Source organism: Corapipo altera, unplaced genomic scaffold, assembly GCF_003945725.1.
Source record: "Corapipo altera isolate COAL_440 unplaced genomic scaffold, ASM394572v1 61167, whole genome shotgun sequence".
NCBI lineage: Eukaryota > Metazoa > Chordata > Aves > Passeriformes > Pipridae > Corapipo > Corapipo altera.
Genome location: NW_020884949.1, coordinates 531,315 through 547,561, shown reverse-complemented (window position 1 = coordinate 547,561; position 16,247 = coordinate 531,315). Strand labels below are relative to the sequence as shown.

The following is a 16,247-nucleotide window of genomic DNA, read 5'->3' as shown; positions in this document are numbered from 1 at the left end:
CAGCACAGCCGGCACTCCCCACCCCGCCGGCCCGGCAGCCGGGACAGCGCGGGGCCGCCGGGCGGAGCGCCAGGTGCAGGTACGGACTCGCCTCCCGTGGCGGCGGTGCGGGGGTGGGCGGTGTGGCGATGACCCACTGCCCGGTGCGTGGGCGAGCCGTCCCTCCGCTCGGACCCGCGGTCCTTCCGCGCCGCCCGGCGCAGGCGTGAGGCGGGCCTGGGGCGGGCGGGAAGGACTGCGGCGCCCACCGCATTTGCTTGGCCAGGGCGGTGGCGGTGGGTCTGAACCGCGCGGGGAGCAGCCGGCCCCGGCCACCCTCCGGCCGGTGCCCCCGGGTGTCGCCGCCGCAGCGTCCGGGGCTGTTCCGGCGCTCCCGTCTCCGTGGTCTTGCCCTGGACGCCTTTGTTGGAAACCAGCTCGGTGGCTCGTGGCACGCTTGTTAAAGCCTGGCTCTTCTCAGGTCTAAACAATTGTCCTCGCGTTACTGCTGTGGACTTCTGAAGTCCTTTTCAGATACAGACACCTGAGGAATTCATTTAGTTCTCTCCAGCCTGGTGTAATTTATTCCCTCATCTTCTGGTGTTGAGGGTGGGAGTGACGCTGGCGTTAAAATTGCTGTCAGGTATTGTTAATTTGAAAGTTTAAAGTGCTTGGTCAGGGATTAGGTTGGAAACTTGGTGACTGCGGAAGTGAGAGCGGAGCCCCCTGAGCGCAGAGCGGTGTCAGAGGCGGAGCTGCGGGTTCGTGACCGCCCGGCGAGGGCGAACGCCGAGGTGGAGGGGCCGAAACCCGGCGGGCGGAGGGCTTTAGCAGAGCAGATCCGTGGGGCAGAGCCTTACTTTGGAGCGTGCAAGGCATTATGCAATTGACTTAATCCTGGAGTTGTCTGTCTGGGACCTTTAGAGTTAGTTCGTTTTCTAGGTGATAAGGAATGTCTGGATTTTTCAGTTAGTGTTTCCTGTGTTCCTTTTCTTTTTTCCAACTGTGCCATTAGGTTTGAGATATACAATGTAACCAGCAGCAGTCGAATAATATCCCCATATACGCTAAACTAGCTACATTTGTGAGAGTAGTAAAGCTGTTTATTTCTTTAGAATCAAATTAAGCAAAATGAAGTTTTGGTTCTGTGAGGCTTCTGTGTTTTTATGTAGGTTGCTTTGCTCTTTGAAAACTATCTTAAACAGTTACTTCACAGTATTTCTTGGTATGGCTTTTTCATTATTGAATACACTTCCTTTGTGGTGTTCTCCAGAGCTATTGTGTATTCTTTCTTAATATTCTATGAACTTAATCCTTTTATGTAATACTTAATTAGATAACTGTTGAAGTAGTTAAAGGATGACCATCCTTTAGAAGGGTGACTATCCTTCTGTTCCATTTTTTATTTAAAGCAGATGTTGAAGTAAATATTTAAAGCGTACTTCAGTAGTGACTTGACCTCAAGTTTTCATTGCATTTTGTTTAATGACAGTGTGAGGGAAAATACTTTAGAATTTCTTGTTCCAGTAATATATGATGAAAAATAATAATTAAAAAAAACCCCAAACAAACAAAAACCACAACAAAAAACCACATACAAACAACAGCCAAGCAAAAAACACCCAAAATTTTAATACCTTGCCTAGTACAGTTAGTGCAACACTAAAATTACAAACCAGCAGCTATATTTACAAGTTTGACTTTGTTCTTGTGAATAGTTCGTGTGAAAAAGGTAATTTAATTTAACTATACAATTAGAATAATTTGTATTTAATGTAAATATAAGATTTCTAGATAAGTGTTTACAAGGGTTGGGCTTTTAAGGCTAATATGTGGTGAAGTACTCAAAGATGTCAATAATAGGTTCCACCTTCTTGTTACAATTTGCAGAGAGAGGACAGGAGTAATTGCTTATATGAAAGAACTATATTTGTGTTATCATAGGAATCACCAGATAAGTATTTGAGGTGTTCTTTAAGATTAGATAGATGTTTTCCCCTTCCTTCTGTCAGCCTTTATGAGAAGGTTAATTGCCAAAGAACAAATGGAAATTACTGCCTGTGGGCAGTTTTACATTTGTAATTTTATGTGTTACTTCATTATTCATAAGAGGGTGAAAGAGATAAAATTGATAAAATGACCTGGACTTCCTTTCAAAGGTTATCACAGAAGGGGTAGGTGATGCCACTTGGGTCTGTTTTATTTCTTAACCTCTATTACTGCAATAAAAGAAGTGTATCAACTTTCTACAGTTTCTTCCGCAGAATTTTCCTACTTAATTAATTTGAAGAATGCAGTATAATTTTAAAGGGAATGTATGTTTCTCTTATAATGTTCTTTTTGTTGTTAATATATTTTACCAGCAGAAGAAACTGTGTTTGCAGCACAGCGCTGGCATCCTTATTATTGAAATGTCAAATAGAAGGTGAGATAGTTATGCTGTTAGGATGTGTTGACCTCAGAGTCTGATGATGCTACCCTGATGAGCACAGAGATTTACATCATACATGCTCAGAAAGTGTTAGACTTGGGTGTGTACATCATGTCTTAGTCAAATGAGTCCCATTAAAGTTACTCATCCGTACTAGTGGAACTGTATGCTTAAGGTAATTTATAGTCAGAGTTGGTTTTGCCCTGGTTTCAGTAAGAGCTCAGATTAGGCATAGATCAAGCCCACTTGTTATTGACTTTTAATGCAACATCACATGTAGTGTCTTGTTTACTTTCCATGAATTATGTTTTAGACTTGAAGTGACTGGTTTTGTTGACCTCCAAAGGTTTTACCAAGGCTGGGTGGTGTTAAATGAAAGGGTTTTTGTGACTTTTCTTATAGTTTTTACCATAATAATTTCTGGATGGAGGAATCATTAAGAAATCATGTTTTCTAACATTAATATAAAATAACAAATCAAATTATAAAACATATCAAAATAACAGTATTGGTGAAGTAATGTTAAGTTTATTCCCCCGTTGAAGTGTCTGAGCAGAATAACTTTTGAAGAAAGATAATCCATGTTTGGTTGACATTAAATTATGACATCTGCAGGATAACTACTAGGCTGAAATGCTGATTCAGTTGAACTTTCAGACAGCAATAGCAGAATTACTCTATACGCCCTGGAGACTCTCTTACATCCTGGTTCCATTCCAGATCCGGAGGTTAAGAACACACTTATGTGAATACAATGAATGACAAACCAGTTCCAGTATAATAGAAACATTGTTTGCATTTAGTTGAAGGTATCCTCCTTAGGGAGTTCAGCAGGTGTTTTGTGTCAGATTTGTTCAGTTAGTGATGCTAGGGATCTACTGTTTTTCTTGGGTCTTCCAAGTCAAGAAAGCAGCACGTATGTGTTCTAAAGAAAAGAATTGTTAACCATGATTTAGATGGAGAATTACTCTAGAATCAGAATCTTTAGTTACACTAGACAGATCTGCCATTGGGTTAAAATAACAATATATAAAGTCTGCATTAGTCTAGCACAGGGGAGAAATAATGCTCCATCCGTGATCTTCAGCATGTCATTTTCCATATTGTGTGATAGCCCACTTTTAGCACATCTAAGCTGTCTTGAGGCACAGTACCACTTCAGCTGGTTAACTGCGGTTACTGCAGTGCTGCCCTGGGCATGAATGCCATCAGCCAGCTTCCAGTCTTCTGAGATTACTTTGACAAATAGCAAATAGTTTCTGAGTTAGATCATATTTGTAGTGTTGCTAGACTGTTTATAGTTACAAATAATGTAAACTGTTCTAATTCTTTCTGACAAGTGGATTGGGAAGAAGTTATCTGCAGCTATCGTAGTCTGCAGTATACTGTATACAGTGCAGTCTGCTGTTCCTGGGCGCAGAAACAAGCTATTTATACCTTACTTTTGTAAGTACATATTCTCTTACCTTTTTCACCAAAAAAAAAAAAAAATCAACCTCTTACAGTAAAGTAGAATATCTAACTTGCCTTCAGCTTTTCTGAAAAGGTGGGAAAACTCACTTGGAACAGATCCATTTAATAGTTTCTCTTAGAAATAGAAGTACGGTTGAGTATTGGCTCATAAGTAGTTCTTGGATGAAAAACCTATTGAGGCATCACAGGAGTTTCTCTGGACTGTGAACATTAACTTATTAAGTAGAGGTGAAAAAGTTACTCCTTTGGTGCTCACAAATGTAAGAGAAGTAAAGAAGGAACAAAAAGAAGTATAGGGTTTTTCCTATGGATAAGACAACCTAAGCCTTTTCCGAATCCCTAGCCATCCTCCATAGACTCCTTCCACTTGTCCTGACTCGTGCGTAACAATGAAATTTGATGTTCATATAATCTTATCTGACAGATGAGAAACAGGTGAAACATTGATGGAACAGATGAATTATTCCAAATATGAGTGACTAATTGGGCTGATTACATAGATACCCAAGTTTATTGTTACTTTAGCTGGCAGGAGTGTGGTCATTAAGAAACCATCTACCTTTTTATGGAAGTTGATCAGTGCACCCTTCCTGCCATCTCCTCTAAACTGTTAGTGTTGATTTCCCATATCTAAGCATCTGTGTTTTCCCTCTGTTTTGAAGAAAACTGGAGACTTGGGATGAAAGCTTTTGGCTGCAGCAGCCCCTTTTTTTGTGCCCTACAAAGAGAAGTAGTATTCCCAGAACACTTGTCAGACTGTCTTACCTGTGTTTGCTACTTTGAAAGTCTGCTCCATGTAGAATTGTGTTGCAGTATGCATTCATATTCTACCACAGGGAAGAGACCATTCGTGCATCCAAAATACAGATAGTTGTTCTGTGATGTATGTTCAAGTGTTTTTATAGCAGTGTTCTTGAAGCTTTTTTAAAGAGAAATTTGTGCAGGCATGAAAACTATACTTGTATACAAGTTAGAGGACAAAAGTTGAAATATGACCTAAATATTGTCAGTTTTTATAGTTAGCAGTAAGATTTTATTGTCAGATGACCCTAATATTTCTGAAACAGCACAGTACTGTTGTCATCTGAAATCAGCTTGATTTGTTCCTATTTGTAAGCTTAAGGCTATCAGTCAAAGCTGGTATGTGAAACTGAGAGTGTTTCTCTTCACAGGGACTTGTCAGGAGATGAGTTGGAGACCTGTAGATAGATTTGACATTAAAAATTTGTTTAAGTTGAGATGAAATGTCAGATGCCTTAACACAAGGAAAGAAGTGTAAATGCTTATCTTAAGTGTTCTGGTTTCCAGCACAGTACTTGGCAAATTTTATTGCTCTTCCCACTGCTCAAAAAAACTATCATCACAACAAAGGATTTTTTCCCTGATGTAAATTAATGTCTGCTTTTGAGAAACAGTTATGTCAGCCAGTACATGGGGCAAGGATGAGTTTGTGGCTGGATTTTAGTGTACCAAAGCTCTGCAGTGTTAGCTAAGTGACAAGCATCAAGTTATTTTGTCTTCTAAGCTTTGGCCTTCATGCACCTTTCATACTCCTGATACTGCCTGGAGGAGCCCATATCTCATGAGTGCACTACATGTTCTCTGTATTTAGGAAATACCATAGTGATTTTTGGCTGCAGGGATCTGCATAGCCTTAATAAATTGCAACACTGCCAGGTGTTTTAATTGTTCTTTGAAACATATGTATTTGTCAATGGGAAGAACACTTTTTGTAATGTCGTAGGATGAGGCCCTTCATTTCCTCCAAAGGAGCTCCAAAACTTATACTTGTTCTTACCCTGTGTAATCATATTTAACTTTTGATATTTATCAAAGGGCTTTAGAGTTATCACTCTTCTTCAATACTATGCTCACTGTAAAGTAACTAATGATATCAACTTAGATATTATATGGAAATATACGTATATATATTTGAATCTAGATTTTTTGTTGAATGTTTCCACTAAAATTATGTATTATTTTCTAAGACGCTGTTTACATTTTTCATTAGGGTTTTTTCTTTTTCTTTTTTAATATAGGATTGTAACTAGAAACTGATATCATTCTCTCTTCCTGTTTCAGACTAGAAGATGAATAATCTTTCCTTTAGTGAATTGTGTTGCCTGTTCTGTTGTCCACCATGCCCAGGGAAAATTGCCTCCAAGCTGGCATTCTTACCTCCTGATCCCACATACACACTGATGTGTGATGAGAGTGGTAGTCGCTGGACTTTACATCTCTCAGAGCGAGCAGACTGGCAATATTCTTCTAGAGAAAAAGATGCCATTGAATGCTTCATGACTAGAACAAGTAAAGGTAACAGGATTGCCTGTATGTTTGTGCGTTGCTCACCTAACGCCAAGTACACTTTGCTCTTCTCGCATGGAAATGCTGTTGACCTGGGTCAGATGAGCAGCTTTTATATAGGACTGGGTTCACGAATTAATTGCAACATCTTCTCATATGATTATTCTGGATATGGTGCAAGTTCTGGAAAGCCAACAGAGAAGAATCTATATGCTGACATTGATGCTGCTTGGGTGGCTCTTAGAACAAGGTAAGACATTAGTTACCACTTTTCTTCTACAGCATGCTTTTCAAATGGTTTTACTTCATTTACATGTATGATGTAATGGATCTGGGTAAATACATTATGGTGGGAACAAAAAGTCAAGACTTTGAATCAGTGGTGTTATCTCAAATAGAATAAAACTGGACAAGGAAAAAATGCAGATTGGAAGGATGTTGTTTCTGTGTTCTAAGCCTCTGGTTTTGGCAAGATAAAATAGTAAGATGAAGGACTGGAGACATTCACTGATACAGGTGAGAATCCTAGGCACCAAAGAAGTGCAGCTTCTTAAATTTGAGGGCATTATTCACCATGATTTGTTCCATTTAGATCAACATTCTTCTTGTGTTACGAACACCCAAACTACAAAACATTTTTTTAAAATCCTGTGCAATCATAAGAATAGCTGTGCACACACACAAAAAAATAATCTCAGCATGTTGTGCATTTTGCACTGAAAAGGTGTGAAACCCTGAATTTAATGTAGAGCATCTTGTTATGGTTTGATCATTGCAACTTGAGCATCCTGTTTAATAATTACAGTATCAGTGATGTTACTTAGAGTAATGACATGTGTAAAGACTTCAAAAGACTGGTAGTTGTCACAGTGAGAACTTGGTCAATCTAGTGTTAAAGAGCAGATTATCCCTTTTCAGTGTTTCAAATACACATATTATCTTGCATTTCTTTTACATTATAACAACAGCATGATATTTCTTTTCAAAGAAGTGTATTTTATTCGTGTATTAAAGTAGGGGAAAAGCTTACTTTCGTAAGCATTATTCAACCACAGAGGACAGATTTTCAGCCTCATATATTCAAAGACATGCATACTGTGTTGTTAGATTAGGTGTTGGTGTTTATTTTTATTATGGTGGAAAGTTGAGTTATGATTAGATCTGTTCCATAAGCCGAGCACTGCAACAGGTGCACTGTTTGTAGTTGATGGGTGATCTGGAAGTTAGCTACTTGGTCAAATACCCAGTGATAGTGACCAAAAGCATAATATGGTTTGTGAACAATATGGAAGATAGTCTGAATTATTTAAATGTACAGAAAATGTGAGAGAACTGGATGGTGAAACAATACTTTTTTATGTCAATTTACAGACTCTTGTTTTATGAACTAATTTGTAATTATTGTTGCTTTTTCTTCATAATAAATGTCTGAGTAGAAAACCTACAAGGAAATGTAATTGCCATTTGAATTCTCACATGCATTCCTAAACAGTGAAGTGTGCTTTCTCTAATCAAATAAGATTGTTCATTATTGATAGGACAAGGGCTAATGGCTTTAAACTGAAAGAGGGTAGATCTAGATTAGATATTAGGAAGAAATTTTTTTCTGTGATGATGATTCAGCTCTGGAACCAGGTTGCCCAGAGAAGAACAGGTTGCCCAGAGAAATTGTGGGCAACTTCCCCCATCCCTGGAAGTGTTCAAGGCCAGGTTAAATGGAGCTTTGAGCAAACTGGTCTAGTGAAAGATGTCCCTGCCACAGGCCAGGAAGTTGGAATTACATGATCTTTAAAGATCCCTTCCAACACAAATCATTCAATGACTATAATGTCCCATCTAAGCATGCTCTTTTCTGAGCAGATGTTGTTTTGGGGGGAACCTCTAAATACATATTACATCTATCTGCATTTCTCTCTTCCATTTAAGAATGACCTCACCTCAGTTCTATTTGTTGTCTATGTTTATTTTTTGTGTCAAAACCTTCTATAGAAATAATTCTGTAGAGTGTCTCAAGTTTGGGTTGGTCTGCCCAACTTGTGGATTTCACAAATGTGAACTGAATTTTGTCCATCGCTTAGAAAGAGGCTGGTGTTACTACTTTTATCTGTAGTACTTAGAACAGCTTTCCAATTGGTCTTGCCCTTGTATCTGAATGTTTGGTTATCACTCCATGGTATTCTTTTGAGCCCTGAGACAGTACTCAGCTGTGTTTAACTACTTGATGAATATCTGGACCAGAACAAAGACTTTGAACATTTGCTGCCATATTGATTCACTTTCCTGGTCTATCAGTTTACACTGGCATCATCTTCAACATTTTATAACTTGTTCTGGAAAAGCAAATTAATTCAGCAAGTTTTTTGCAGGATAAATGTAAGTATAGCTGTAACTCCTTTGAAATTCTTGTTGATGAGATAAGGGACCTTAGACTTTTAAACTGTGCCTCACAGCTTGTGATGTGATGAAGAATGGAGAAATGACCTTTGGAGGTTGATCAGTTACCCCCAACTCCCTGCATTCCTTGTTCTGAGAAATGGGATCTTAGAACCCAGCACTAAAAGAAGTTTCTAGGGTAATTGAAATGCTGATGTGGACTTAGTTCTACAGTCAACAAAACTGATTGTGGTGAAGACCTGGTAGCATCTTAAGCTTTGTATCTTGGAGGGACAATCCAATGCTCATCTGTAAATCAGAATGACTGTCTGGTGGGGACTGGACACCTGGGGTGAAATAGTCTGGAACTAGTACTGAGGGTGATGGTGAGATTTTGCTGTAAGGGTATGTGAATATTAACATTGATGTAAGTGAATACAGAAAGCTAATTTGGTAGCAGAACAGAAAAGGTAAACAGCAGATGCAGATTCTGAGTTGTGTTCCTATTCTTTACCTGTTTTAGGTGTTTTAATAGGAAGCAGTAAGTACCTATAGAGAAGCTGCCCATGAAAGGAGGCAATGTGATTCACTGCCTTCATCGTGTTAGGAAAAGTTATACATTATTGCATATTCATGTGCATGGAACTATATAAACGTGGCAAGTGAAGACATTCTTTTTCTGACTGTCATAGCTACAAAGTGTTGAAATGCCAGGAGTCATTTTGGGATACGCCTGTTTTCTGCTGTTCTGGTCTCTGAAGGCCTTTGATGACACCCTAGCAAGGGTGGAAAGGTTTAACCAGCCCCAGGCAAATGCAGGGCAAGTGGCACTCCTTTAGAAACCTCTGAAGACTTGCCAGAATTGCCTCATGACCAGATTTACCTGTAAGAAGCCAAACAGACATTTTCATTGTTGTTTGTCATGGGCTGTCTAATAACTGAAAAATTGAAGGCTAAATGTCACCATCAGATTGATGTGTCAAAGTGAACAGGATGTCCATAATTGGAACAGTCACATATAGGAATAAGATTGAATCTGTTTGGATGTTGGCCAAAAGTGTTCATTTGAGAATTCACAAATTAATTTTTTTTTAATTCAAAAGTAGGTAGAGTTTTTTTAGCTGGAAGTTGAGGTACTGTAACTTTGTATATTTGGAGAGAAATTGAGCTTTTATTTAAATTGATAGGAAAAAACTCAGTTATGAAGAGAAATCTTGTCAATAGAACAAATGTATCTGTAGCATTGTGAAGTTTAGAAAAGACCAGACTGTCATGAGAAAGACAGAGAAGTGTGCAGTTTGTTGATTACTGTATGTATGGTCAATAGGCTTGCCTCTCATATAACATAGTTCCTTTTTTCTTCTCCCAGTGTTAAGTATTTTATACACAAGAAGGAGAACAAGCATCTCAATTGAGGAGGAGTTGTACACTCATGAATTTTATTCATGGCCTGGAATGTTGATAGTTAAAGATGTGGATAATGTTCATACCCTTCATGTTCTGCCATTTGCAGCTGTAATTTGCATGTTATGTCCTTGATGACAAAAGGTTCTGAATGTGCATTGAAAATTCTCTCAGGATGTTCCCCTTTGTTCCATGTGCCCCAAGCGCTGGTGTCAGTTTCCTAAATGTGTATGTTGCAATGTCTTTAGGAACAGTAGCTTCTCGAAAGCATCTGTTGCAACTCTTCATTAGTGTAAGCTTCAGAGGTGTTATGGAAAATGTACCTTTCTGAGGTTGATTTTACCGATGCTTTATTCTGTTGTTGTAAATTGAGTGAGTGTTCTAGATTAAGAACAGTAGTCTCCCTTACATATATCAAGGTCAAAATAGCAGGTATTCTTTTAAGAGCCTGACAGTGTATCATGGTAATTCCAGATGATATTTGGTTCTTAAAGGCAATTGAAGTTAAAAAACTAAAAAAAGGAAAAAAATCCCAAAACAAACAAAAACAAACAAACAAAAAAAAAACCACTCACACCAAACAAAAAACCCCAGCAACAAACAAACAAATACAAAACCCCTCAAAAAACCTATGCTGATACAAGTTATCTAAGATTACTTGAATGGCCAATAGTGTTTCTATTAGTCCTATTATCAGCATAATGAGCTTTCAAAGATATTAACAATTTTTACAGCGTGTCTTTGACCTCTTGTCACCGGGACAGCTACTTGCAGCATATGGCTCTGTAAATGTCACATTCCTCTTCCTCAGGATGGCCTGTACTTCTAAGACACTGATTAAGAGAACAATATTACTGCCACTTTTTCTCTTGATCTGACACTTCCTCATTTGGGAGACCAGGTGTATAGTCAACTGATAATTCTATACAAAACTTCTTGGAGTTTAACTGGCATTTATGGGACTGTCAAAAGGAGTAGACAAATCTTATGACCAGGGAACTTAGCAACAGTTACTTTTTCAAGAATTCTTCTGTTTTAGATTGTAAAGTCATACTTCTGAGAGATAGCAACTGAGGCACAGTTGGACTCTTTCTTTTTCTCAAAGATTTCAGAAGCCTGTCCAAGAGAAGAGGGAAGACTAGAAACAACAGATGGTGATCTGTTTTCCAAACTGCTTGGATTTTGTTATTTGGGAGAGGGGGGTTGATTGGGTTTTGTTTTTTTTCTCTTCAAACCAGAATATTCAGAAGTCTACTTTAAACCACCACTTTTGGCCTCACTCTTTTAGTTTTCAAACTGCAAGCCAAATAGTTTCCACTGGGCACTGTGAGGCAATCTGCTTGACTGTGGCAGAGAAAGGATTACTTTAATCCAAATATAGTAAATGCCTTTCTTGGATTATTTTTCTTGTAGCCATCATTTATCTATCTTTAGGCTGACAGATCCAAAATAGGGGAAAGAATAATGAAAAAGAGGAGAATATATGCTCCAAAATATGCTTTTAAGTTGTGCTGTAATTTCCTGTGCATCTTGTAAAACTCACTATCCAAGGAAATGCAAGTGTCATAATTTGCAAGGTTTATTATTGGAGAGCTGTGTTGTGTCATAATGTGCTGTGTGCAATCTACATGCCATACTAATGATGCTAAGTGTCAGGTATTAATGCAAGTTTTGTTCAGATTTTATAGAAGGGAGAGAAGGTCATGCTGTATCTTCAGGGTGGACAAATGTGAATTGGGAGATTAATTGTAAAAGGATAGGAGCACGTCTGTTCTCAGGTGTTCCAGAAGAGATGCAAAAATAGTGAAGACCTTACGTTTGATTTTATTTCAAAGCTTTCATTTATTGTATTTTTGTATGTTGGAATTTTGAGAAAATCTTGTTAATCAGAATCTTTGAACTTTTTTATTCTTCAAGAACTGCTGGGAGGTGGAGGTCTGGCTTGTTCCAGGCTGATGATTGAGTCTTAGTTTTGTAGAAGTCTTAATTTGATCATGATCTGATTATGACTAGAAACTCTTTCTAGGAAACACCAGTAGTAATTAAGAAGTTGTGATAAGAGCAGACTCCTTGAATGTCTCTGTGCTAATACTTTTAAATCTTATATTTCAGTCTAACAGAACACAATTTAAATAAAGAGATGAATAGTTAAATAGACAATGTTAGATGAGAATAGTGGATTTTAAGCCTGATTTAGAAAGTTTATTGGGGTACCTAATGAGTTCTGATACTGATACTTAGCATTTTAGTAATACTCAAATGTGATATTGTTTTTCTTGAAATCTTCCTAGATATAAATTTTTTATTAACTGTGTATTATATACTGATGTAACATATGGGACATTTCTTTGACTTATTGAAAAGTACTTGTGGATTATGGCTTTTTTGTTGGTTGGTAATTTGAATGTCTTGGTACACGTGAAACATCTTTTTTCCGATGTTCCTGATTTTGAGTCTTTTGGACTTTTAGTGTTTGGTGACCTATACAGTTACTATACAGTTATTTACCCATCTTTATAAGATACTATGAATTTTTCGTTACCTCTGCTTCCCTGACTTTACTGAAGGTATGAGAAATATACTAATTTGATAACTTCTTTGTGGGTATGGGTGGTGTTATATAGCGTTGACAGAAAAGATGTGTGCATTTATTGCAGATGAGATAACAGGTACACTTTCCTTCACTTGATTTCCATTCCTTTTAGAATTACAGTGGCAAACACTAAAGTCACCTCATGCTGTTCCACAGTGGCATTAGGCTAGCCCGCTCTCACTTAGAAAGCTGAACAAATTTCTAGTAATGCATGAGAACAATTATTAGTGTTTGGGTTTTTTGGTTTAGTTTTGGTTTTGTGGTTTGTTTTTTTTGGGGAGTGGGGGAAGGAGCTTGTTGTTGGTTCCGGGGATTTTCTGGATTTGCTTTTAATGCAATGCAGTCTCTCTTCCTATTTAAGGTACTTTCTTTCCCAAGTACAGATACAGTGTTGCAGTCTGACCTGTGCTGAGAGTACTTGGTTAGCAGAGGTCAATGCATCAGCAGCTCACTTCTGCTGTGGGAGCTGTTCTTGCCCACATAACATTCTCCCTACGGCCTTTTCTAGTGTTACTTGGGTAGCAACGGCCCTTTGTATCCACACTAATGCAGAAAAAGATATTAAGTCTGACTTGTGTAAGTGTTAACTAGATGTTCCTTTTCTTTACCTCTGTTGATTACAGAGAAAAGAGTGTTTTCACCTTACTATGAGGGAGGCTTTGGCATTAATTCGGTGTTGCTTATTGGGCTGTCTTATTTGTGGATTAGGTTGATAAGACCAAGAATCTCGCCTATTCCATGGAATGCACAGTATTCTGACCACTGTCAGTATGAGAATGCTTTAAGTCTCACTAAATTTATGAACAATGTTACCAGCTTGCAGTTTTTAACAGGTATCAGAAGAGTAAAGCTGACCAAATCTTTGCAGGCTTGATTGTGCTCCATTTGATGATAACCAAAGAGCTAGTAAGGCTTTCATCAGTCTTCTGTTGTAGGTCCACTAGAGTTACTAGTAAAGACTTTCAACTAGTATGCAAGTCAAAACTGTATTCACTAATCCATATTCAATAAATTAAACCCTTATTTCAATATCATTCAGGCATAAGGAAAAAAAAGTTACTGCAAGTGGAGAGTAAATAATTGTGCCTTTTAATCACAAATGTCATAGAACAGTCTTGCTGATACCCTTCAGAAGATTTTCACCTTCAGAAATGCTTTTTTTCCTTGTTCTGTAGTTGTTTTATCTGTTTCACTTTATATGCCTCTCTTTTTTTAACATTTTTAATTTTCTAGGTATGGAATCCGCCCTGAAAATGTGATTATATATGGCCAGAGTATAGGAACAGTACCATCTGTGGATCTTGCTGCTAGGTATGAAAGTGCTGCTGTAATCCTTCATTCTCCACTGACCTCAGGAATGCGAGTAGCTTTTCCTGATACAAAGAAGACCTATTGCTTTGATGCATTCCCGAAGTAAGTTGTGGGATGGGTTTTTTTCCAGCATTTTTCTCTAGTACAGAAGTTTTCGACTAGAAGAGTAACAAATAGTCTGGTAAATTCTCTAAAATATTTTTCAAGGGTCTAATAAAACAGTTCAATGAATAATAACATAATAACATAAAGAGGACCATTTGATTTGAAGTTCGCAGAACTTTGTAAACCTAGATGTTTCATATCCCTAATCTTTTTAATGGATATCTGCTAAAGAAGTAATTAGTTTTCCTGTACATAACATGTAAATTCCTAGTTCTAACAAATAGTTCCAGTCCAGTGAATTGTTAATCTGGATAACTGTGAAGAAAGTCTTTTGCAATATATTTCTGTAAGACTGTAAAACTAAGTAGACCTTAACTGAAGAAAATTCCTACCATGTATTTCAGAACTATATCCCTGTGTTCATGGATATAATCTTTTTCTTACAGCATTGACAAAATTTCTAAAATAACATCTCCTGTGTTAATAATCCATGGGACTGAAGATGAAGTAATTGACTTTTCACATGGCCTAGCATTGTTTGAGCGTTGCCAGAGACCTGTAGAACCACTGTGGGTAGAAGGAGCAGGGCATAATGATGTGGAACTCTACGGACAGTACCTGGAAAGATTAAAACAGTTTGTCTCACATGAACTGGTGAACTTGTAATTTTCTTTGTATATTTATATGCTTTTTTCATTTCACTGCAGAACTGCACATCTTGATAAATACATAACATAAAACCTGAATGTTGTGTTTTCAGATCATCTTGGTTGCCTTCATTAAATGTACAGGTAATGATTTGTTAACATAATTAATGAAGGTTTTAGTGCCAGCATTATAAACTGGAATTACATGATCCTGCAGTCAAACTTGGCAGTTCACATGACTTTGTGTGAGGTTTTTTCTTCCTAGATGTAAAAAAAATCACAAGGAGTACTGTAAGAAGTTTTAATTATATAAAATCAAATGCTGTAAAAGTGTTGCCAAGTGCTTTAGTGTATCAAAACCAAGTTTATAGATATTTTTTAAACATCTCAAAATGTACTGTGACTTACTCTGTTGCACAGGTGTTACTAAAAATCAGACTTCTAAGCAGTTGTTCTCTAAAAATGTAATAGCCATGATTTTGAGCAATTACTAATGTACGTAATAAGAACAGACAGTCACTGGAAATGATCCATGCCCTGTTATAGGGGGAGAGGGTCAAAATAGTTATCTTTTCCCTTATTTTTCATATCTTTTGTGCTTAGATTTACTTTAGTTATTTTGTACTCGTGTTGTCCCTTACCTTTCAGGTTAAAAAAATTTACCTATTCATGTCCTCAGGAGTCTTAATCTTGCCAAAATAATGCCAGAAGTTATCATTGTTGTAATGCAAGTATCATTCACATCATTGCTACTGAGGCCACAAATTACTTCTTTGAAACTAATAAGATTTTTAGAACCTAGAAGACTTTATGGACCATGTGTTTTTTTTTTTAAAACCAAGTAGTTTTAAACATTGATTGTGTAGAGATACAATGTTTCATTCAAAAGAACCTGGAAATTTATCCAACATTGTAATAAACAATTTGCAAGTTTGCAGTTGTCTGATCGGGCTTACTTTTGAATGCTTAGTGCAAAACCTTATTGGTTTTTGAGTATTGTATGGAAATTTTACTACTCAAGCCTGGATGGGGTGGGAGGAGGGACAATGTTGACATTTTTCTGTTAACTCATAGTGAAATAAAGTCGCCTTTCCCTAGAATGCATTTTGCATTAATAAAACTATGAAAAATAAACTTAATTATATGTACCCTATTTGGAAACAAAATAATATTCCAACAATACACACTGTGCTTCTAAGGCCTTATGTAGTTTAATTGTTCTGCTTGTTTTTTGTGATTGAGACTGTTGTATACTTAAGTGTAGCTTCAAGTATTGTGAAAACTTTAAGATGTGTTGATTAAAAGTAAACAATATTCCACAAACTTGCTCTTCTTCCTTAGTTTTTTTTCAAAGAAATAGTGATGGTTGCTTGCAATATCAAAATGCTAAGCAACTCCCCATTTATTCTAGGAAATCTTAGAACTAAAGCGCTAACCCATTGTTATGAATTGTCAGCACATTTCTTCATCAGCAGCAACTGTTCTGATTGCCCTCCCACCCCCAGGCCTCATCTTGCTATTATTTGCCATTCAGCATACAGGTTTTCTGCTGCAAAGATGCTTGTAAACATTCTTCTGTAATGAATTCTGATATTTCCTCCTTCAAAATTAAAAGGATGTCTTG

The 16,247-nt window shown here is 37.5% G+C and overlaps 1 protein-coding gene across 2 annotated transcripts; it reads left to right on the top strand.

Annotated features, from left to right (window-relative positions):
- ABHD17B (abhydrolase domain containing 17B) lies at positions 1-15,946 on the top strand. Of its 2 annotated transcripts, none has more exons than XM_027662895.1 (4): positions 1-79; positions 5,966-6,440; positions 13,794-13,973; positions 14,423-15,946. In XM_027662895.1, the coding sequence occupies exons 2-4, from the start codon at positions 5,974-5,976 to the stop codon at positions 14,640-14,642; spliced, it is 867 nt and encodes a 288-aa protein (XP_027518696.1). In that variant the 5' UTR covers positions 1-79; positions 5,966-5,973; the 3' UTR covers positions 14,643-15,946. The 2 variants fall into 2 exon arrangements, with proteins under 2 accessions (XP_027518696.1, XP_027518697.1); XM_027662896.1 differs by having other exon boundaries at positions 10-79; positions 5,971-6,440.
- Positions 15,947-16,247: the final 301 nt, after the last annotated feature.

Coding starts and splice junctions, on each gene's coding strand:
- ABHD17B (XM_027662895.1), top strand. CDS start 5,974: ATGAATAATCTTTCCTTTAGTGAATTGTGTTGCCTGTTCTGTTGTCCA. Junction 6,441..13,793: donor TGGGTGGCTCTTAGAACAAG/GTAAGACATTAG, acceptor TTAATTTTCTAG/GTATGGAATCCGCCCTGAAA. Junction 13,974..14,422: donor TGCTTTGATGCATTCCCGAA/GTAAGTTGTGGG, acceptor TTTTTCTTACAG/CATTGACAAAATTTCTAAAA.